We start from the raw sequence: 18,528 nt of genomic DNA, 5'->3' as shown, positions 1-18,528 counted from the left end.
AAGCAGAAGGAAGTGTACAAAGACGAATCCTTGCAGTGCCCTGGCCTTGGAAGAGCTGAGCAGACCATGGCTGATGACTTATGTTGGCCCTGCCTCTTGGCCAGCACTATCCTCACCACTGTGCTGAGAAAGCCAGTGAATTCCAGCAGAGCCCACAGACAAATGCTACCGTCCTTCTCAACCTCATCCAGGGGAGGAAATGGAGGCAGGAAGCAGTTTGGAGATTGGCTAGAGGCTCACAGCTGGCTGATGATGAAGATAGGGCGTTTGACCCCTAAACCACTACCATTCTACCCAGGGTGACTATACTAAGGCAAGTGGCAGCCAATTCATTAAAAACAACTGAAATTACCCGAAGTTGTGTAGCGCACAGCAGCTGCTGGTGTTGGGCTAGGCCGAGAGGCTACGAAAGGCATAGGAAGTGCAGGTTGGTCATCCTCCGTCACCCTCCTGAAACCCCAGGTGTCCTGGATCTCTGGGTTCACTTCTGCCCCGCGGCTGGACCCTGCACTGTCATTTTCTTTTCTTTCTTTTGGCAAGCTGGCCACAGCCACGGTCACCATGTGTGGAGCACCTCTTCAGCTGCTTTGGTGTTGTAATTCTTCCTGTGTGTGTGAGCAGGGGGGCTGTCTTGCCTCCCAGAGTGAATGTCAGCTGTAAAGAGTGGCGTCACATTTGTCTCCAGGACGCACACGGGCACCCTCAGTGCAGGGAGGGACAGGAAAGGCTGTGTGGACCATGGAGCTGGCCAGGAGCTCCAGGGTATGGGCGGAGGAGAAAGATGCTCCTTCAGGCACCTCTGACTCACCCCAGGCAGCTAAAAGCCTGGCTCCAAACCTCCCGGCTCCTCAAGCCCCCAGCCCTGTCCTCTGATGTCCCACTCAGCGTGTGGCTTCAGCTTCTGCTCTATCCCTTGGCTTCTCTCCTCTCCCCACAGCACCGTCCAGCACACCACCCCCTTCCTCCTACCCTCTGTAGCTGATTGGCCAGTTTGCCTTTCCCCAGCCAAACCCAGAAGGATGAAGAGATGGGTGGGGACTTTTGACTCCAGCTGCTGGATTAATCTGCAGAAATTTGAATGGTTGGAAAAGGAATCAGAGCCCTGGATTAGGACCTGGGTTGCTGGCTGCCAGGAAAGATCTTAGCTCTTCAATTTACGGTGGTGATATGAAGTTTCTGTATACAAGACGGAAAGGGTTTTAAAAACTACAGTGTGGGTGGCAAGTGGGTACACTGGAGATCCAAGTGGCTGCCACAGGGAACAGTGGCCCGGGGACAGTCCAGGATTCCTGGCTGCTCTGTAAGTGGTGGGCACAAGGCTGGAGCAGGAATGCCACTCTCTCCACCCATGCACACAAGTCCAAAACCCACCTGAGCAGATGGCACCAGCGTCCTCATGGTGGCCACAGTTGTGGGTGAACCAGCCACTGTGCAGGCACTGCCACAGCCTGGCTTCTGTCCCCACGCACTCCACATCATCCAGGGCGATGGGGCCCACACCTCGCTTGAAATGTGCCCGCCCAGGGGCTGCAAGGGCCTCGCCACAGCCCAGCTGCTTGCACACCACCTGGACGTCAAGCAGGTCCCAGCTGTCGTCACACACGGTGCCCCAGCTGCCGTTGTAGTGCAGCTCCACCCGGCCCTCGCACGGGTGGCCGCCGTCGGTCAGCCTCAGCACCACATCTGGGAAAGGGAGATGTGCTCAGTCACCACCTGGGGCTGCCTGCCCTTGGATGCTGGGCCAGAGGGTAATGAGGACAGTTCCTCTAGTCCTCGTGCATGGAGAGGGGACACTTGTGGGTTAAAGCTGGCTGCAAAAGCACTTTAGGTTTGATCTCTCCTGTCGACTTTTTTCCAGGGGGAATATTTTTTTTTAGTTGTAGATGGATACAATATCTTTGTTAATTAGTTTATTTTTATGTGGGGCTGAGGATACAACCCAGTGCCTCCCACATGTGAGGCAAGTGCTCTACCACTGAGCTACAGCCCCAGCCCAAGGGGTGGGGTGTGTATTTTTAAAGGCTTTATTTCTCAGATTGGATTGCCTACTTCACAGAGGTCACAGAGGGCCCCGGAAGTCCTTCTGTAAAGTGAAAATCACCAGGTCCACCAGCACTGTGGCTGCTCCCAGGGAGAGTCGTGTTCTCAGACACAGTTTTGACTAAGGAGACTCCAAGCAGGGCTGAGCAGCTGTCCCTGACATCAGAAGACACACGCAGTGCCTTTGTGCAGGGGACTGTGGGTGCTTGGCCAGTTTCTCAAGCCACCCTTGGGAGATGTGACTCCCAGAGGCCTTGGGAAACCCTTTTAAATCCCTGGTGCCCAGTCCCCCGAGGAGGGCATCCAACTTCACTGTCATTGTCAAGCAGGGTCGGGTGCTGAAATGACAGAAGGACTTACCCGTGTCGTTCTCGTTGTAAACTAGGGACTCGTAAGATGCGTAGAAGCCCATGTTGGTGACGATTGCGTCGCTGTGGAACACCACGGTCAAGCGATTGGAGGAGGAGGTAAATACTGGGGTTGTCCCTGAGCAGAACCTCCCCAGGGAAAAAGATTCACTTTGTGGGCCATCGAAGACTTCGATGAAGTCGTAAGGACAGCCGTAGAAATTTTCCATTCTGTGAAGTGAAAAGTGACATTCAAACTCCACCCACGGGGGCTTTTCACCCAGTTGGCAGTGACCCAGGTCGGCTCAGGGGTTGGGAAAGCTACCTGAAACCCACAGCTCTTCACCTAGGTTGGAGCCTTCCTTACTGACCCTGCTGACAAGGGCAAGAGGGACCTTCCTGCTTCCAATACCTTTACATTTTTAAAGTTATAATTCAATAGTGTTTGTTCCTTATATATCACAAGCACAGGGAACAGAATCTAAGTGGTGTTGATGACTTATGGTGAAAAGTGAGAATCTCCTCCCACCCCTGACTAGGCTCCCCTCACTTCTTTCTCCTTCCCAGAAGCAGTTCCAGTGAATGGCTTCTTTTTATTTCCTCCCAGAGACTGCCTATGCACAGACTATTTAATGGTCTGTGGTTTCTTGCAGCCCATTTTATATCAAGATCCACTATGTGCATGACAGCAACATGGGGATACATGGACATCTATTTAAATGATCCCCTACTGATGGACAGTAGACTGTTTCCAATCTATTGCTACTAGGTGCAAGTTGCCATGATTATTTTCAGTGCCCACGAGACTCTCTGTAGATCTAATTCCTGGGGCTGGACTTGCTGGGTTACAAGATCTGTACATTTAAAATTTTGACGTTAAAAATTCAGGTGGAGTTCCCCTTTGAGGATTAAATATGGGAGTTTTTGTTTGTGTATTTTTGAGAGGGATGGACGGAGGAGAACTGTGCGACAACACTAGTGAGCATAGAGAACATTTACTTACTTGACCACTTGAAATGTAAGTTTGATGTGCGCCCTGGAGTCCACTTGTATCTCCCAGGCACATACCACATTCGTGGGGTATTTTTTAGGATACCAAGGACTGGAGAAGGAGCCTGAGTTATTTGTGAGCACGCCACCACAGTGGAAGTTCCCCTCTGTAAGAAACAGTGAAGAAGCCCCATGAGGGGGGCACTGACTTCTGCTGGAGTTTTCAGCCACTCAAGGGGGACATCATGAGAACAGAAGCAGGAAAACATGGTCTAGGGCTGCTTCTGCAGAAAAGTCAGCTCTGCAGACCCTCCCTAAGCTCCCAACACGGTCCCCCTGGGCCGATGAAGACCATTCCGGTGTTCTTGTGAGGAGAGGATGATTGTACACAGGGTTGAACGGGCTTTACGGACCTTGTGCACAGACAGGGCAAGCCAGAGTAGCCTTTCTCAGTATAGCATGTTATACAACAGCTTGTATGAGACGATCCCTAGTGGTACTTGTTAAAGTACTGAATTGGGAGGACACGAAACTGATCAAGTGCCCTGGATTCCTACTGGCACACCAAAACTTAGCTCATTATGACTATTCACTGAACTCTAACTGGGCACTTCCTGCTGAAATGATCTAAAGAAGGCCACTGCCCAATTCCCAATCCGATATTTTCTTTGCTCTGCTTCTGGGTTCACCCTATCAAAGTCTTCCCCTCAGTGGAGCCCCCGAACCACTTCGGTGAGGAGATGTTCAATTCAAAATGGCTCTCTGTTCAAATAAATTCTTATAAAATTTTAAGATACCCAAATTATCTTTTGATAATTATACACAAATCCTAGCTGACATTAAGATCAAGGTTACATAAAGCATCCCGTGTATGGCTGCAATATCGGCCTTGGTATGGAAGTGGTTAAAGGGCTCTGTCCAGCTACTTCTCAAATACAAAAGGAAGAAAGGACATCTGTCCAGTTACAGGAAGAGTTGACATTGAAGTGAAACACACACGGGACCACATGGGGAGCTTGCATGAGCTGAAGTACCTGTAAAGGGACTGTCATCAGTGACACCTGTGAAAATAGAGAGCAAGAGTAACACCATGAGTGAGGGTCTCTGTCCAGAACACTCCTTTAAAATACTCAGAGCACTGGCCTCCAATACTAGGATTTCTCTGTCCCCCAGTGGTCAAGAGCCTGGACCGTCAAACACCAAGTGTGCAGATGGGTGTCACCCATACAGCTTGTCCAGGGCTGGCCTGGGTTTCTCATTGTCTCGCTCCCTCCAGCATCTCACACACGGCCATGGCTGCAAGCAGTCAGCCTTGTCTTCGCAGCAGGTACTGGCGCAGAGTCCCCGTGGCTGACAGGTCGTATCTCTGGTGAATCTGCTCCTTCCCTCCCTCTTGCCTTTCTTCCCACCCTCTGCAGCCCCTCGGCCCCACCATTTTGTCAGTCCTAATGGACTGCATGGCTCTTGTTAATTAGCCACGGAGAACTCCACTGGACTGTGCCCCAACCTCAGGATTAAACAGTAACCAGGATTCACATACACCAGGGACCTGGTAACTGGTCGAACCATATGGAAAAACAGTACCTGTTGGTCCTCCCTTTGGATTGCCACCAATACCTATTCAGAAGTAGGTGAGAGAATGAGAGAGGATTGAGTAAGGTGTTCACACAATTCATGAAAAAAAAAATTGAGCACTTTGTTCAGGATCAAGCGTATTCTATTCTGGGCAGTTGGTGACATGGTATCGAAACTCATCAGAGTTGGTTAAAAGATCAGTGTCTCCTGCTGAGGGAGCACACTTTGCTCTTGGGGACTCAGATGCTACATGTTTGCTTTTGGCAAGTTTCTGGGTTGACTGGGCTTTCCTGACGGGGTGATCTGTCCTTGGCGAGACCATAAGACCCGCGTGTGATCCTGGACAGGCCTGTGCTGCCTTGTCAAGGGCAGGTGCCTGTCGTCTCCATTAGAGGCTGGGAAGATTAAATGGGAGTGGGAGGGCACAGGTTGCCACAAGAGGTTGGCATGGCTAAGCACTCGATGGGCACCAACTCCTCTTCCTACTCAGGAGAGCAGTAGTCACCCATGCCCTGGAGGTCCCTCCAGGAATAGGACATCTGCGGAGACTAACCCTCTATTGAGTCACCTCAACTTGCTTCGGGGAGCCGTCAACATTTTACAGGTGCCGCGGTCGAAGAGGGAACTAACTCTTCAGCAAATTGACTTAAGAAGCTGGCCTGACGCCCAGCGCTTGCCGGGACTCATTGCCTGCTGCCGTTGACATGTCCCTTCCCAGAGGCTACCGGTGGGTGACGTCCCCCCTGAGGTGTGCGGTGTGCTCACGGGTGCTCACCGGAGCAGACGGCGCTGGCGTCCTCGTGGTGCCCACAGTTGTGGGAGAGCCACCCGTTGTGTGTGCACTGCCACACCTTGGCCTCGGTCCCTGTGCACCGCACGTCATCCAGCATGATGTGACCAGTGCCCCCGTCAAAGTAGCTCTGAGCTGGGGCTGACAGGGCCTGGCCACAGCCGAGCTGCTGGCACACCACCCTGGCGTCGCTCAGGTCCCAGCTGTCATCGCACACCGTGCCCCAGGTGCCGTTGTAGAAGACCTCCACCCGGCCCTCACACCTGTGGCTGCCGTTCACCAGTCGCAGGGACATCTCTGGGGACAGGAAAACGGGGGCTTCTGAGCTGTGGTGCTGTCCACAACCCTAGGACCTTCTGCAGGTAGAAAGCGTTTTCTGGCACGTGGGCACGGGTTCCCCTGCTGGACTCTGAGCCCCTAGGAAGTGTGTCCCTGTGTCCTGATTTACCTGGAATCGTCCTGGCTGTGATGGGGAAGATCCATCAATGCCTGCTGATTATTTTAGAACCTCTTTTAAACTCATAAAAGTATCTCAGCTGGACAACAGCTTACACAGACCCCAGGCGTGAGCCACCCGAGTGCAGTGGGAGGACCTCAAAGAACCGGAAATGATCTGGATGGATTTGTACTGGATTCAGCTGGGAGCAGGTGGGCTGCTAGTTGCAGTTTCCCACAGTTTTGGTCCAGATTGATTGTCCTTCCCTTGGAGAAGGAGGCTCTCATTTGGGACCTTTGCCAACACACACAGCCAGTGCAAGATAGGAGACCTCGGCCACCTGTTTCTTCAGTGGGGGTGACACTGGGTGGCAGAGCAGGGGTGAGGACTGTGTCTGGGGCTTGTGTGGATGTCACTAAGGTTGTCAGCAGTGGGGGTGATTCCTCAGATTAGATTCAGAAAGTGCCTCCTCTCTTAAAGGGACCGGATGCGAGTTAGACATAACTTCCTATGAGGCTCACGTCAAGATACCCACCACTCTCCCTTTCATCCTGCGGAATGGTGCTGTACAGAGCATAAAACCCCGTGCTGGTGATCATGGCGTCACTTCTGAACTCCACGGTCATGATATTCGAAGACGAGAGGAATGTGAGCTCTTCCCCAGCACAAAATCTGCCCATGGAGAGCGAGGCAGCTTGCCGTCCATCAAACACCTCCACAAAGTCATAGGGACACCCATAGATGTCCTCTAGTCTAGGACAGGAAGGCAGCGTTAGACTCCCAGGAGATCTGGGCAGGCATCCTGCCATCTTCTCCTAACCGGCCCCTGCTAACCACGTGACCTCTGAAGGAGCACCTTGAATCTGCCTCCATCCTTCCCTCCTGGGACCACCCAGTTATCCGACTCCATCTCTCACCTGGTCCATTTTAGTGACCTCCCACCAGGAATCCTGGCTCTCAGCTTCCCCCACCCCTTTTCTCTCTACCTTGAGTGTCTCCTTAATGTCCCCTGACTCTTTAATTCAAATCCTGCCACTCCCTGGGTGGTGGTCAGTGTTCAACAGGGGCTCATTGAGTCATAGTCAAGAAGACTCCTGAGCGTGGAGAAATAATGAGAGCTGTGGAAAGCTCCAGGCCTCGTGGGGTGGACTCTTCCCATCAGTGCCCCAAACTGCCTGGTCCAAACCAAATGCCTTCACACAGGTTCCATCCCACCTGGGTGACCAGAGGCTTCTTGACCGTCCCTCCACTGCTTCTTCTCCTCACCCTCTAGCCCACAGCCGTAGACGTGTGCATTTTTCTTCACAGCACTTGTCCACTTATTGCTGTCTGAGATTGTCCACTTAGTTTTTGGTTTATTTGAGCACTGTCTTTCCCTCTAGGATGCAAACAGGATGGAAGAGGGCTTGTCTGTCTTGTTTGGTGTGATAAGCCCACTCCTAGACCAGGGCCCCCACAGAGTGGGGCTCAATACACACAAGTCCTATAAGCGGTAAAATCTCTTCAAGTTCAGAACCTCGTTGTAAATCATGACTGATTTTATGTCTTGAGAAACAAAAAACAAATGTTGGTAAATCTAGACTTAAAAACAGAGAACCCTCCCAAATTAGCAACTGTGCCCTGGTTCTAGGCAACACATTAAATGCTTTCTTGATTATGTGCTTCAGAACTGTAGTAGGAACTCTACGTTGTAATAGCGACCTTTTCATTAGAGGGGATGGGAGCCATTACGGTTCTTTGGAATAACTATTTTCCAGAAGTGAAAAAATGAGATACTGTGTCTTAATAAACCATTAGAACTTTAAATTTCATATATTAGAAATATGTGATACCAAATCTCCTCACATTGTTTTCTACAGATAAATGCATATTGAATGAATGGATGATAAACACAGATTGCTCATAATGTGTGACCCCTGATGTTCATTTATGTCCTCTCTAACCAAAATGAATTTGTCAGCCAGGAGACACCAGTGGACTCCACCCTTTGTTCTACTGCCTGAACTTTTTATGCTTCTGAAGACAGCAGTTAGCCATTCGGACCCTGTGCTGCTGTGGCTGATGATCGCGGGCAGGAAGAAGCAGCAGAGATCTGAGACATACTGCAGGACAAAGTCAAGAAGAGAGAATAACCCAGATACAACCAGTGTAGACAGGTGGGAAGGTAATTTTTTTTAGAAAGTTACTCATGTGTATGGTGTATGAGTGAATATATAAATATATATCTCCAACTGGCCCTGCACACCTGTGGGTTCTGCACCTGAGGATGCAATCAACCGTGGATCACAAATACTTGAAAAAAAACTGCATCTGTACTAAATCAGTCCTAAAACTGCAGACTTTTTTCTTATCTTGATTCCCTAACATTACAGTGTTCCAGCTGCTTGCATAGCATTGACTTTGAATCAGGTTGGTCAGTCATCCAAGGTGACTTGGGGTACACAGGAGGATGTGTGGGTTCTGATTTATTAGAGGATTTGAGCATCTGTGGGCCTGGTAGCTAAGGGTAGGTGGGGGACCCGAAACCAATCCCCTGTGGATACTGATGGTCAAATGTATACAGGGACATATAAATATACATTAAAATAGGATAAATTCCTTTAAAATGGGTAGTGATTGGAGAAAGAAGTAGGAAGTGTGAGGTTCATCAATGGAGGAATAAATGAGCTGCTCAATTTGTAGAAGAAAATCTCAGCAGAGACATGGTAGAAATTCATGGAGGGAAGAGAAACCAGATTTGCCTTGGGTGCATCAAAGGGAACAAAGATGGGGCGGTGGGGAAGAGCAAAGCAGATCTGGATTCAGTAGGGGAAGCAGCCTGGGTCTCTGGTGAGCTGGCTGAGGTGGAGGGGTGAGGTGTGTGGGTGTGGCCACCCGCAGGGGCACCAGGGCCCGCTGTTCATGGGTTATTCTCTCATTGCAAAGGAAGCTGAGCTAAACGACTGAAAGACCCTCACAGCCCAGGTGATCAGACCAGTTCTCACCCAAATGTGAAAGGATTTGAGCCACGGAAAGGCTGCCTCTTTGAGGAGACCCCGGGTCATATTCCACCTGGCTTGAGAAGTAGAGAGGGGCGAGGCCACTCACCTGAGGCTCGGGATGGTCAGCTGTATGTGGAACTTCTCAGCCACATGTATCACCCAGAGGCACTCCACGTCGGTGGGGTAGTTCGTAGGATACCAAGGACTGGAGAAGGAGCCCGAGAGGCTCGAAAGGACTCCCCCGCAAGAGTCACTTCCCTCTGTGAGAGCAGAAGAGAGACCGTGGTTGGCCTCTAGGGGCACGCACCCTGCATTTTCCCAGATGCAGGAACCAGAATTCCATCAAGCTCAACAGCAGAATCGAAAAAAGAGGAGGGACTCTGCTGGTCTGGGCATGGCTGTGGCTTGGCTGGGGCGGGTGGTACACTGCTCAGGGGCCATGTGGGAGGATGAGAGTGGGACCTTACAATCAACTGTGGGTGAGACTGGGAAAGGACTGGACACGTGCAGGTGACACGTGGGCGTGTCCAGGCTGTACTTCTTTAATGCTCTCCCCGGGGTCCTGTCACACAAACCAGCTCAACTCAGGTGTGGACAGCCCACCCCTCTGTGAGGGCTCGATCCCACCCATTGCTCCCCCTCATGGCAGCCTGGACAGATAGAAGTCCATTCTGCTTTTATGAATTATCCAAATGATCTCACTTGATGCTTTATAGGCCATGATTTCAATGAAGAGGGTTACCTTTTGGTGTAGGCACTTGACCAACAGCAGCTGCAAAATACAGAGAAAACCAGGAGAGAGCTGAGCATCATAAAATCACACTTGCAAAACCAGGGAGGCTGGGGAGGGAAGGATGGAAATAGATTGGACTAGTAGGGAGGGGACTAGGAAAGACAGAGAAATAACATTCCTAGCCTTGTATTTGTCCACATGACCAGGGTAACTCCTCATTGTGTTTGACCACAGAGTGGGAACCTAATAGAATAAGTTATACTGTGTGTATGTATATCCTGCCAAAATACATTCTACTGTCATGTGCAACTAAAAACTTAAAAAATAAAAAAAAATTTTAAAAATCACACTTAATTAAGGGCAAATGAATGAACATGTTACTCCTCTTGGGTTTTACTAAGTAGTGTGGACTCTCTCTCTTTTCTCCCTGATCTAGGGTGGAGCTGGTCCATTTCTTTCAATGGATTCACCAGATAATCACAGACAGTGTCCAGCGGCGAGACATCTTTTCTCTTCTGTGCTTGGTCCACCAAACCCAAGGGCTGTCCTGAGACTGATTGGTCACTGTGAATGACCCACAGTAACATCACTGGGCTTGTTGACCATGCCACTGTGTCTGTAAAAATTGATCAAGTGCCAGAATCCAAGAGGAGAAAAACCAGAATCCTAGAGCCGGGTGCGGGAGGGGTAGGCCGGAGGGTCCTGTGAAGGAAGGTGAGCTTCAGGGCTTGTTTAAGGTCCCTTCCTTCTCCTTTCATGCATCCTGTTGGCTCTGATTTCTATGTAGCACATATCTCAACATTCAATATTCCGTATTCTCAGTCCTCTCCCCACAAGGCTGGCTGAGGGCAAGGAATTTTTGAAAGCATGTTCTTTGGGATGTGCCACCTGCCTGAGTTTACAGGGAGGCTTGGTGGGAGGGAGTCTGAACACCCAGGCAGAGGGTTGAGAATTCCTTTACCCTGTCATCTTGCTCTGCAGCCAGCTCTGCTGCAAGGGGCAGAGCAGTGAAGTGAGGGATGCTGTCCACTTTCCTGTCCTTTGCCCAGGACAGGGTTGGGGACCAACACAATGATTTTTTTCCAACCTTCAGCATCTCAGAAGCAATTTTCTTTTGTTAAATGCCTGATACACAGTATTTCTCTCAGAAAATTAAATGGCCAAAGTATTGTATTTTTGTGCCTAGATAGAGGTCTCATGGTCGATCAGTAAGTGGTTTGCTGGATTAATGCTCACAGATGGATACTATTTACACAGAAATGGTCCCATTCCCACCCCCACCCCCAGTTTCTTTTTTCCCATGGCCCATTCTCTTCTCCAGTCAGCGAGGCCTCTATGCTTCATAAAAAGGGATCTTGGAGTACAGGGAAGAAAGAAAGGCCCCTGAGGTTTGAAACCCTGGGCTCCAGGAGGACTTAGGTGCAGAATCAGCTGAAGCACTGAAAGCCCCACCCTCCCTTCTCCCGTCCAGGCCTCTTCCTCCCTGACCCAGGCTACAACAGATTCCTCGCCAGGGAAGAAGAGGAAAGCCAGTAGGAATCAGAGGGGCCCAGCTATTCGTTAGACCCTAAGAAGGGATCCTGTATGCTCTGTCTTCCCTCCGGGGCTGCTATAAAATTGTGGGTCCCATTGTGAAATGAAAACGTGGGGCCTCAGTCAGGGATGGAGAAATCACTCTCCTCTTTCCACAGGACCACTGCTCCAGCCACAGTGAATGTGAAGCCCTCAATGGATGGTGCTGTCTGTCCTGGGGTGCACACAGGCCCTGGATGGAAGTGGGTAAGAGACCTCCACTGAGGTTCCACAGATGTGCCATGGTGCTGTCAGCCGGGTAGGGACAGCTTCCAGCCATCCTTCGGGAATCCTGGCACCATCCAGTGCCCAGCCCCCAGTGGCAACAGTCAATGGCAGAGACAGAGAGGACCTAGGCCAGGCCCTGGGAGCTGGGGTCAGGGAAGAAGGCAGCTGAGAACCTGTCTTAGAAGCAGAGGGAAGAGGCAGGGCCACACGTGAGCTGGTCTAGATGGAATTGTGAGTTTGGGAGAAGGTCATTGCAGCTCGTGACTTTGAGCAGGTTACCAGAAGTTCTACTCTGTTGTGTTGGATAAGCGAAGGAATCCAAGGCAGAGCCCCCAGATGGTTTGTTTCCTTCTCTCTCTCTCCCCCCGCCCCCTCTCTCTCTTTGGTGCTGGATATTGAATTCAGGGATGCCCTACCACTGAGCTATATTCCCAGTCCTTTTTATTTTTTATTTTGAGACGGGGTCTTAGTAAGTTGCTGAGCCTGACTTTGAACTTGTGATCCTCTTGCCTCAACCTCCCAAATTAGGATCACAGGTATGAACCACTGCACCTGCCCAAATGGTTTATTTACCAGAGGTCTGTTATTGAGCATCAGGAACAGAGTTTGCCATTGAATGCATCTTTGTTTCTGTTTGTTTCTCTGCATGCTTTCATTTTCTAACCCTCGTCCCTGAGATGCAAACCTTTCTACCTTTTCTCCTCTCCAGGTTGACCCTCTCCTCAGTCACAGTGATTGAACCATTCTTCTTCTCTCTTCTCCTGTGCCTCCTTGCTCTGCCACTAGACAGGGCGAGTTTTGAAAGTAATTCCATTTGGGAAACGTGACTCTTAGTCCCTCGTCTGAGCTACTGGCTCTCAACCTGAGCCGCACATTGCATCACACGGGGAGATTTAAGTATTAGTGATGAGTGGGAGTCACCCCAGAGGTTCTGGATGTGACTGGTCCTGGGTTCAGTCAGGACACAGGGAATTTCAGAAGCTCCTTGGATGGCGGCAGTGTGCAACTATAATTGGAATTCAGTGATCTGGTCTCTGTTCACCAGGGTCTTGTTCAGGACACGGGTCAGATTCCTCTTTAATTTTGCAGAGATGGAAATTCCCAGTGTTGGACTTACCTCTGGGTGTAGGAGTCACAGCTGTAGCCCAGTTCCCAGCACCTGCATGTATGGAAAATAAGCAAATTTAGAGATCTAACTTAAATTCTATGAAGACAAAGAAATGGCTTTCTAGGGTGGGCAGGTCTGAAGCAGGCACGCCTCACGTTACCTAAGTAAGCACAAGGATGCGGCTTTCTTAGGCAAGACACCTAGGAAATGTACAGAGAAGAGGACCAGCCAGTTGAGTGGTCTAGTGTGCTTATCCTCAGAACAGTGAGCCCCTCAGTCATCTCTGGCTACCTGGCTGACGGGATGGTCATCTGATGGCCACTGTCCTTAGATTCCCTGGCCCTACTCTATCTATGCATGGTCCCCATCTATCACTAAGACCCCTCATAAAAAGAGCCCACTGTGCGAGGGGAGGGTACCTGAGCAGACAACACCAGCATCCTCATGATGGCCACAGTTGTGGTCTGACCAGCCAGAGCTGGGGCATTGGCCAAGGTGGCTCTCGCTTCCCGAACACTGGATGTTGTCCAGGAGGATGTCTCCAGAGCCTGGGCCAAAGTGGGCCTTTCCAGGAGCAGCAATGGCCTGTCCGCACTCCAGCTGTCTGCACACAACCTCAGCTTCCTTCAGGTCCCACAGGTCGTCACACACAGTGCCCCAGGACCCCTGGTGGAGGACCTCCACGCGTCCTGAGCACCTTCCGGAGCCACCCACCAGCCGCAGCACTGGTCCATCTTCTAAACAGAGGAGGATTTTATTTTTGAATTTTGAAAGTTTAAATGTAGGAAGTGGCTTCTAACTCTCGTGCCATGGCCAAGGCCAAACAACACAAGAGCCAAACCTTAAAGCTGTCTTGGTTCCATGACAGGCAGAAGGGCTTAGAGTGAGACAGAAATCGGGTTTGAATCCCAGTTCTACTGCTCTCTAGTTGTGTAAAATTTGACAGATTGTTTTGTCTCTCTGAGCTTCGGTTTCCTCATCTGTAACATGGGAGTTCCAGCAGCACCTACCTCAGAGGGCTGCAGGGATAAATCAACCAGGGTGTCCACATGAAGGACACAGCTCAGCCCCAGCAACATGGTCGGTTGCAGCAGATCTTTCCATGTGGTTGTCTGTATCAAAATGCCTAGCTACTGGGGAAGCAGATTCCCAGCTGCTCTTCTTTGGTGTGTCTTGGATAAGTATAGGTTTAGCCCCTGACAGGCATTGTTCCACCAAGATGGCTGCGGCCTCATTGAATCAAATGACAATGGCAATTTCTGGGCCAAAGGGCGGTGGCCAGTTGGAATTACCTGCTGCCTCCTGGAGCTACCCTAAGGACAGCCTCTTCTTACTGTGCCCACAGTAAGGCTCCTCCAGTCTGCTCCAGTATGTCCAGCTCTCCCCTGGAGGCCTTTGCATCTGCTGCTCTCTCTGCCTGTCATTCCTCACATGTCACCTCCTCAGGGGTACCCCTTCCCTCAGGTACTCTCTACTAGGCCACCTGCCCTGTCTTCCCAGCCCTTATCTGCACCTTTTGTCATCCCTCTCCCCAACTCCTCCTGTCTATTTACTTGCTTCTCTTGTCTTGAGCCTCTCCTCCTTCTGGCACCCACCCTGGAACACAGGGCAGGGAGCCGGTTCTGTTCTGTGCCACACCCTTCCAACAAGCCTGGAGCATGAAGAACCTGCCTGGCTATTATTTAATGAGTGAATTGGGGTCATGAGTCAGAGTGGTCTTGATTGCAAATGCTGGGGGTTCCTTACCCCAGGGCAGGGTCTCCAACACGCCTTTGAAGGTCAGATAAGAGACATTCCCTTCACAAAAATCACACAAACTCAAACTGCAGCTGGGGACTTACTACTTGGCTTTCTGAAGTCCTGAAAGAATTACTAAGACTCCTGCTGGACCCTGAGCACCAAAGTCCCTAACTGGAAGGCAGCGTGCTTTCAGATTGAAAATTGGGCGAATGCTGGAATGGCTGCCTATAGGGCCATGGAGAACAGTGGTCCTCAGCCTCTCCTTGGCTGAGACCAGGCACCGTGTGTGGAAGTATGAAATGGACAGCTGGTAGAGAAAAGCGCCACCTCTAAGGGTCCCACGATTCAGCACTCTGGACAGTTCCCGAGGTGCTGACAATAGCCGATTCAGCTGGAAGACACTGCATAACTTACAGCTGTCCCCAGGATGGTTGCTGCCTGGCCCTTTACACTCTGGGTACACATCACTACTTTACTGTAGCTTGCCACGTGGCCCTCTGTGGGAAAATCTAGCAGGTCCTGATCAGGGCGGATGGAGCTGAGAGTGAGGATCTTTGAAAACAGAACCCCAAACCTCTGTCATAGGGGAGCCTCTCAAGTGAGAAACTGCTCAGTCAGGCTTCCCACCTGACTCCCTTTCGCCCTGTGCAATCGCATTGAACAGAGCATGAAAGCCGGTGTTGGTTATCATGGAATCGCTGCGGAACACCACCGTCATGATTTCTGACGAGGAGAAAAATAGCACAGCTGCTGGGGCACAGAACTTCCCCATGGAGAGCGAGGCGATCCTGGGGCCATCGAAGATCTCCACCGAGTCATAGGGACAGCCGAGGATATCTTCCAGCCTGTGGGAAGAGAAGTGGAAGGTAGTGGAAGGTTAGAAGCTCCCTAGATGTTAATGCTCCAAGTGTGACAATATAGAGCTTGAATATGTGGATCAGAGCTTAAATTTCACACTAACATAGAAATATTGATCAATTTTTTCAGATGCTTTCTCAGAACTCCTTTTCTTTCCCTGAGGAATGTGTGCAACTTATTTATGACAGAAGTTTTAAAATCTTAATTGTTTTGGCCAGTCCCAACCTGCATGAGACATTAACAAATAAAAACAATATTTGTTATGACTGTAATAATACTGCAGCTAAATCAACAGTCAGATCACCTGATGATCAGCATGTAATGGCTGTCACAACCAGATCTCCCTACCTCTACGATTCACAGTATCTTCCATAACATCCAAATGCTTAGGAGGAAAAAACTTGATTTTAAAATGAAAGCAATAGCAGCATATAGAAGGGTATTTGCACTTTGGCCATTTATTTATGGGGGATATGATGAAGAGTGATGCTGAGGAAATACACAGCCCACATCATGATAGGCCGGGGTGGTGTACGTTCAGGCTCCTCCTTACTGTGGGATCATTACGAGCCTGTGGCTTCAGCCAACAAAGATAACGTGGCTTAGGGCTTTATTAGTTTATTTTGTTTGTTTTGTTGGACCGTCTGCATCCATGGCTTGGTGCAGTCATGACTGATCAACAGTTCAGAGCCTGGCTGAGGCTGGGTTATCAGGGATCCACAGCCTCACCAGCGTGGCCTCGCAGGTGTCGTGTACAAGAAAGGTCCTGGGCAGACTCTGCTGGAGGGATCTCGGATCAGTGAAGAGCTGGGTTCCGTGTCTGACAGACCGACGTGGGTTGGCCTTGGAAATGTATTGTCCCCTGGGAGTCGGTTTCCTCACCTCTAACGGGAATGACAACGACATCTATTTGGGAGCTGTATTAACCCCCAAAGCATAAAGGTGTACAGGACAGTGTGGGCACACGGTCAGCCTTTAAAAAGTCAGCCATTATGTCACTGAGACAAAAATATGGCAGTGACTAAGGACGACACCTGTTCTCTTCATGTCAGGATGAGACAATGTCTTTTCCGTCTCCTTTCACTTTGTGGAACACTCAGAAGATGCACGTCCCGGGGCTGGAGTCGTGGGCCAATGTGTGCATACGGAAAGTGTCCTACTGTTTGTTTAAAATTTAGATTTAAAAAATAAAGTTTAAGAAGAAAACTATTGGCACTCAGTGTATTACAAGGGAAAATGTGTTGAGTATTTTGTAATGATTTTAGGGGAAAAAAAATCAAAAGGGAAACTATCCAGAGAAGGTCAAGTGAATATGTTCACCAACGAAGTCTCAAGCTTACAATTCTGTAAATATTTCAATGAGATTGATAAAGACACATTAAAATAGGTTAAAAATCATAATATAGACTTTGTATCCCTCATAACTATTTTTATATGCATATGGGAGGTAGATATGTACCTCTAATCATTCACCAATTATTTTTCTCAAAGGATTAGACCTGTAAAACATGATAATTATTTCAAAGTTACCATAAGGTGCTCATTTTACATTTTTACAGGTGTTTCACACCTGGCAAATGGGCAAAGTGGGTTAATAAGCTACTTACTGAGTTTTTTAAGCTAGAAGTGACTCAGTGCATAACATTATGAATGTAAGCCAAATTTGACTTGGAAAGATGGTAGAGTTTTGTGTTCTTCTGGGTTCATCCTTAAATGTTTCCCACTAAAAGAGATATCTTCATCATAATTTTACAACTGATATTGTTATGTGAATATTTAAAAGTTTTCTTACTTCAAACTTGGAATCGTGAGCTCTATGCGGAATTTTTTATCCACATGAATTTCCCAAACACATTGGATGTCTGTTGGGTAGTTTTCTGGATATCGTGGACTAGAAAATGAGCCAGAGAGACTAGAAATGACCCCTCCACAAGAGTTACTTCCTCCTGAAACAACAGGGAAAAAAAGATGTCAGGATGGTGTCACCCAGTGGTCCAGCGGGGTCCAGTGGCCTTGCCTGGCTGGACAGAGCAATCTGAGCTGTCGTTAGCCTTCATTTCTCTTAGGAAGGAGAGAGCATTCAATCTGATTCTGATGGGTCAAAAGTGTTAACCATTCATGAAAGTTCCTTGTCTTTCCCTCCTCATTACCACCTGATAGAGAAGTGTGACCTTTGTCCTCTCTGCCTACTGCCTCCTCCCCTGGGGTTTATGCATGCTGGGAGCAGAGAGGTTGGGAAGGAGAGACAAAGAGGTTGTGCACCCATGTAGGGGAGAGATTGGGGGGGGTCTGGGGAGCAAGAGCCACTAGAACAACTTTGGGGTCTGATGAGTCCGAGACGAAGGGAAAGGGACTTGGAGCACTGCTTGGGGAGGCTGTGACTGGGACCCCCTCGGAGTACTTTTTCATAACTTTTCCCTGGTAGATTGTGTTTCCTGTAACTCAGTTGTACTCACACTGGAACTTGTAGTTTTTTGGACTTATAAGGGTAAACGAGATAACAGTGAAATATGATTCTTTCATATTTGTTTTCAAATTTGTACAACTAGATACATGCACACACGTGTACATTTAAAGCAGCATGACACGTAAGGGAGCAGAGACTTAGAATATCAAATGATCTTGGAACCAGCTTTATTGACCTTGTCCCTACATATTGTAAAGTTGCTTCAGTTTTCTTCTTTCTGCTCCTCTGGCCAATTTGCAGTCCTATCACAGTCCTGCAGATTGCTGGTCCTTCCTGAGATGGATGTTGGGAAGTGGTAGCGCTCCTGGTTGTCCTAGAGTTTTATCACTAATCACATCTGTAGGTCACAATGACAGAGCCAGGTCAGCCTGACACTGAAGCCCCTGAGAGCGGAACTCTCTGTACTCTCTCCACACATGTGGCAGGGGATGGTGGGCTGCTGCCTCCTCTCTACAGGACTGTTCCCAAAGAAGGCAGGCTGAGCCCAGGCCTGACGGGCTCAGGAGCCATATTCTCACATCTCTCCTCAGCCTCCTGCCTACTCTGACCTGCTCCTCTCATCAAAAGTTCAGCATTTATATACAGATGTAATGCAACTCCTATTAAAATTCCAGTGATGTTCTTCATATAAATAGAAAAAGCAGTCACAAAATTCATTTGGAA

The 18,528-nt window shown here is 49.3% G+C and overlaps 1 protein-coding gene across 1 annotated transcript in view; it reads right to left on the bottom strand.

Moving 5' to 3' along the window:
* LOC113179549 (scavenger receptor cysteine-rich domain-containing protein DMBT1) overlaps positions 1 to 18,528 on the bottom strand; it is an 87,819-nt gene that overhangs the window by 24,453 nt on the left and 44,838 nt on the right. The window contains exons 25-35 of the mRNA XM_077799130.1: positions 17,191 to 17,344; positions 15,168 to 15,385; positions 13,220 to 13,537; positions 9,266 to 9,452; positions 6,714 to 6,931; positions 5,728 to 6,039; positions 4,412 to 4,438; positions 3,391 to 3,544; positions 2,401 to 2,618; positions 1,372 to 1,683; positions 353 to 403 (exon numbers count right to left, since the gene is read on the bottom strand). Of these exons, the coding sequence (XP_077655256.1) occupies positions 353 to 403; positions 1,372 to 1,683; positions 2,401 to 2,618; positions 3,391 to 3,544; positions 4,412 to 4,438; positions 5,728 to 6,039; positions 6,714 to 6,931; positions 9,266 to 9,452; positions 13,220 to 13,537; positions 15,168 to 15,385; positions 17,191 to 17,344 (2,169 nt within the window). The remainder of the gene's footprint in view (positions 1 to 352; positions 404 to 1,371; positions 1,684 to 2,400; positions 2,619 to 3,390; positions 3,545 to 4,411; positions 4,439 to 5,727; positions 6,040 to 6,713; positions 6,932 to 9,265; positions 9,453 to 13,219; positions 13,538 to 15,167; positions 15,386 to 17,190; positions 17,345 to 18,528) is intronic.

This window comes from Urocitellus parryii, chromosome 5 (assembly GCF_045843805.1).
Source record: "Urocitellus parryii isolate mUroPar1 chromosome 5, mUroPar1.hap1, whole genome shotgun sequence".
Lineage (NCBI taxonomy): Eukaryota > Metazoa > Chordata > Mammalia > Rodentia > Sciuridae > Urocitellus > Urocitellus parryii.
The sequence above is the reverse complement of the archived record's forward strand: the minus strand, read 5'-3'. Positions and strand labels throughout refer to the sequence as shown.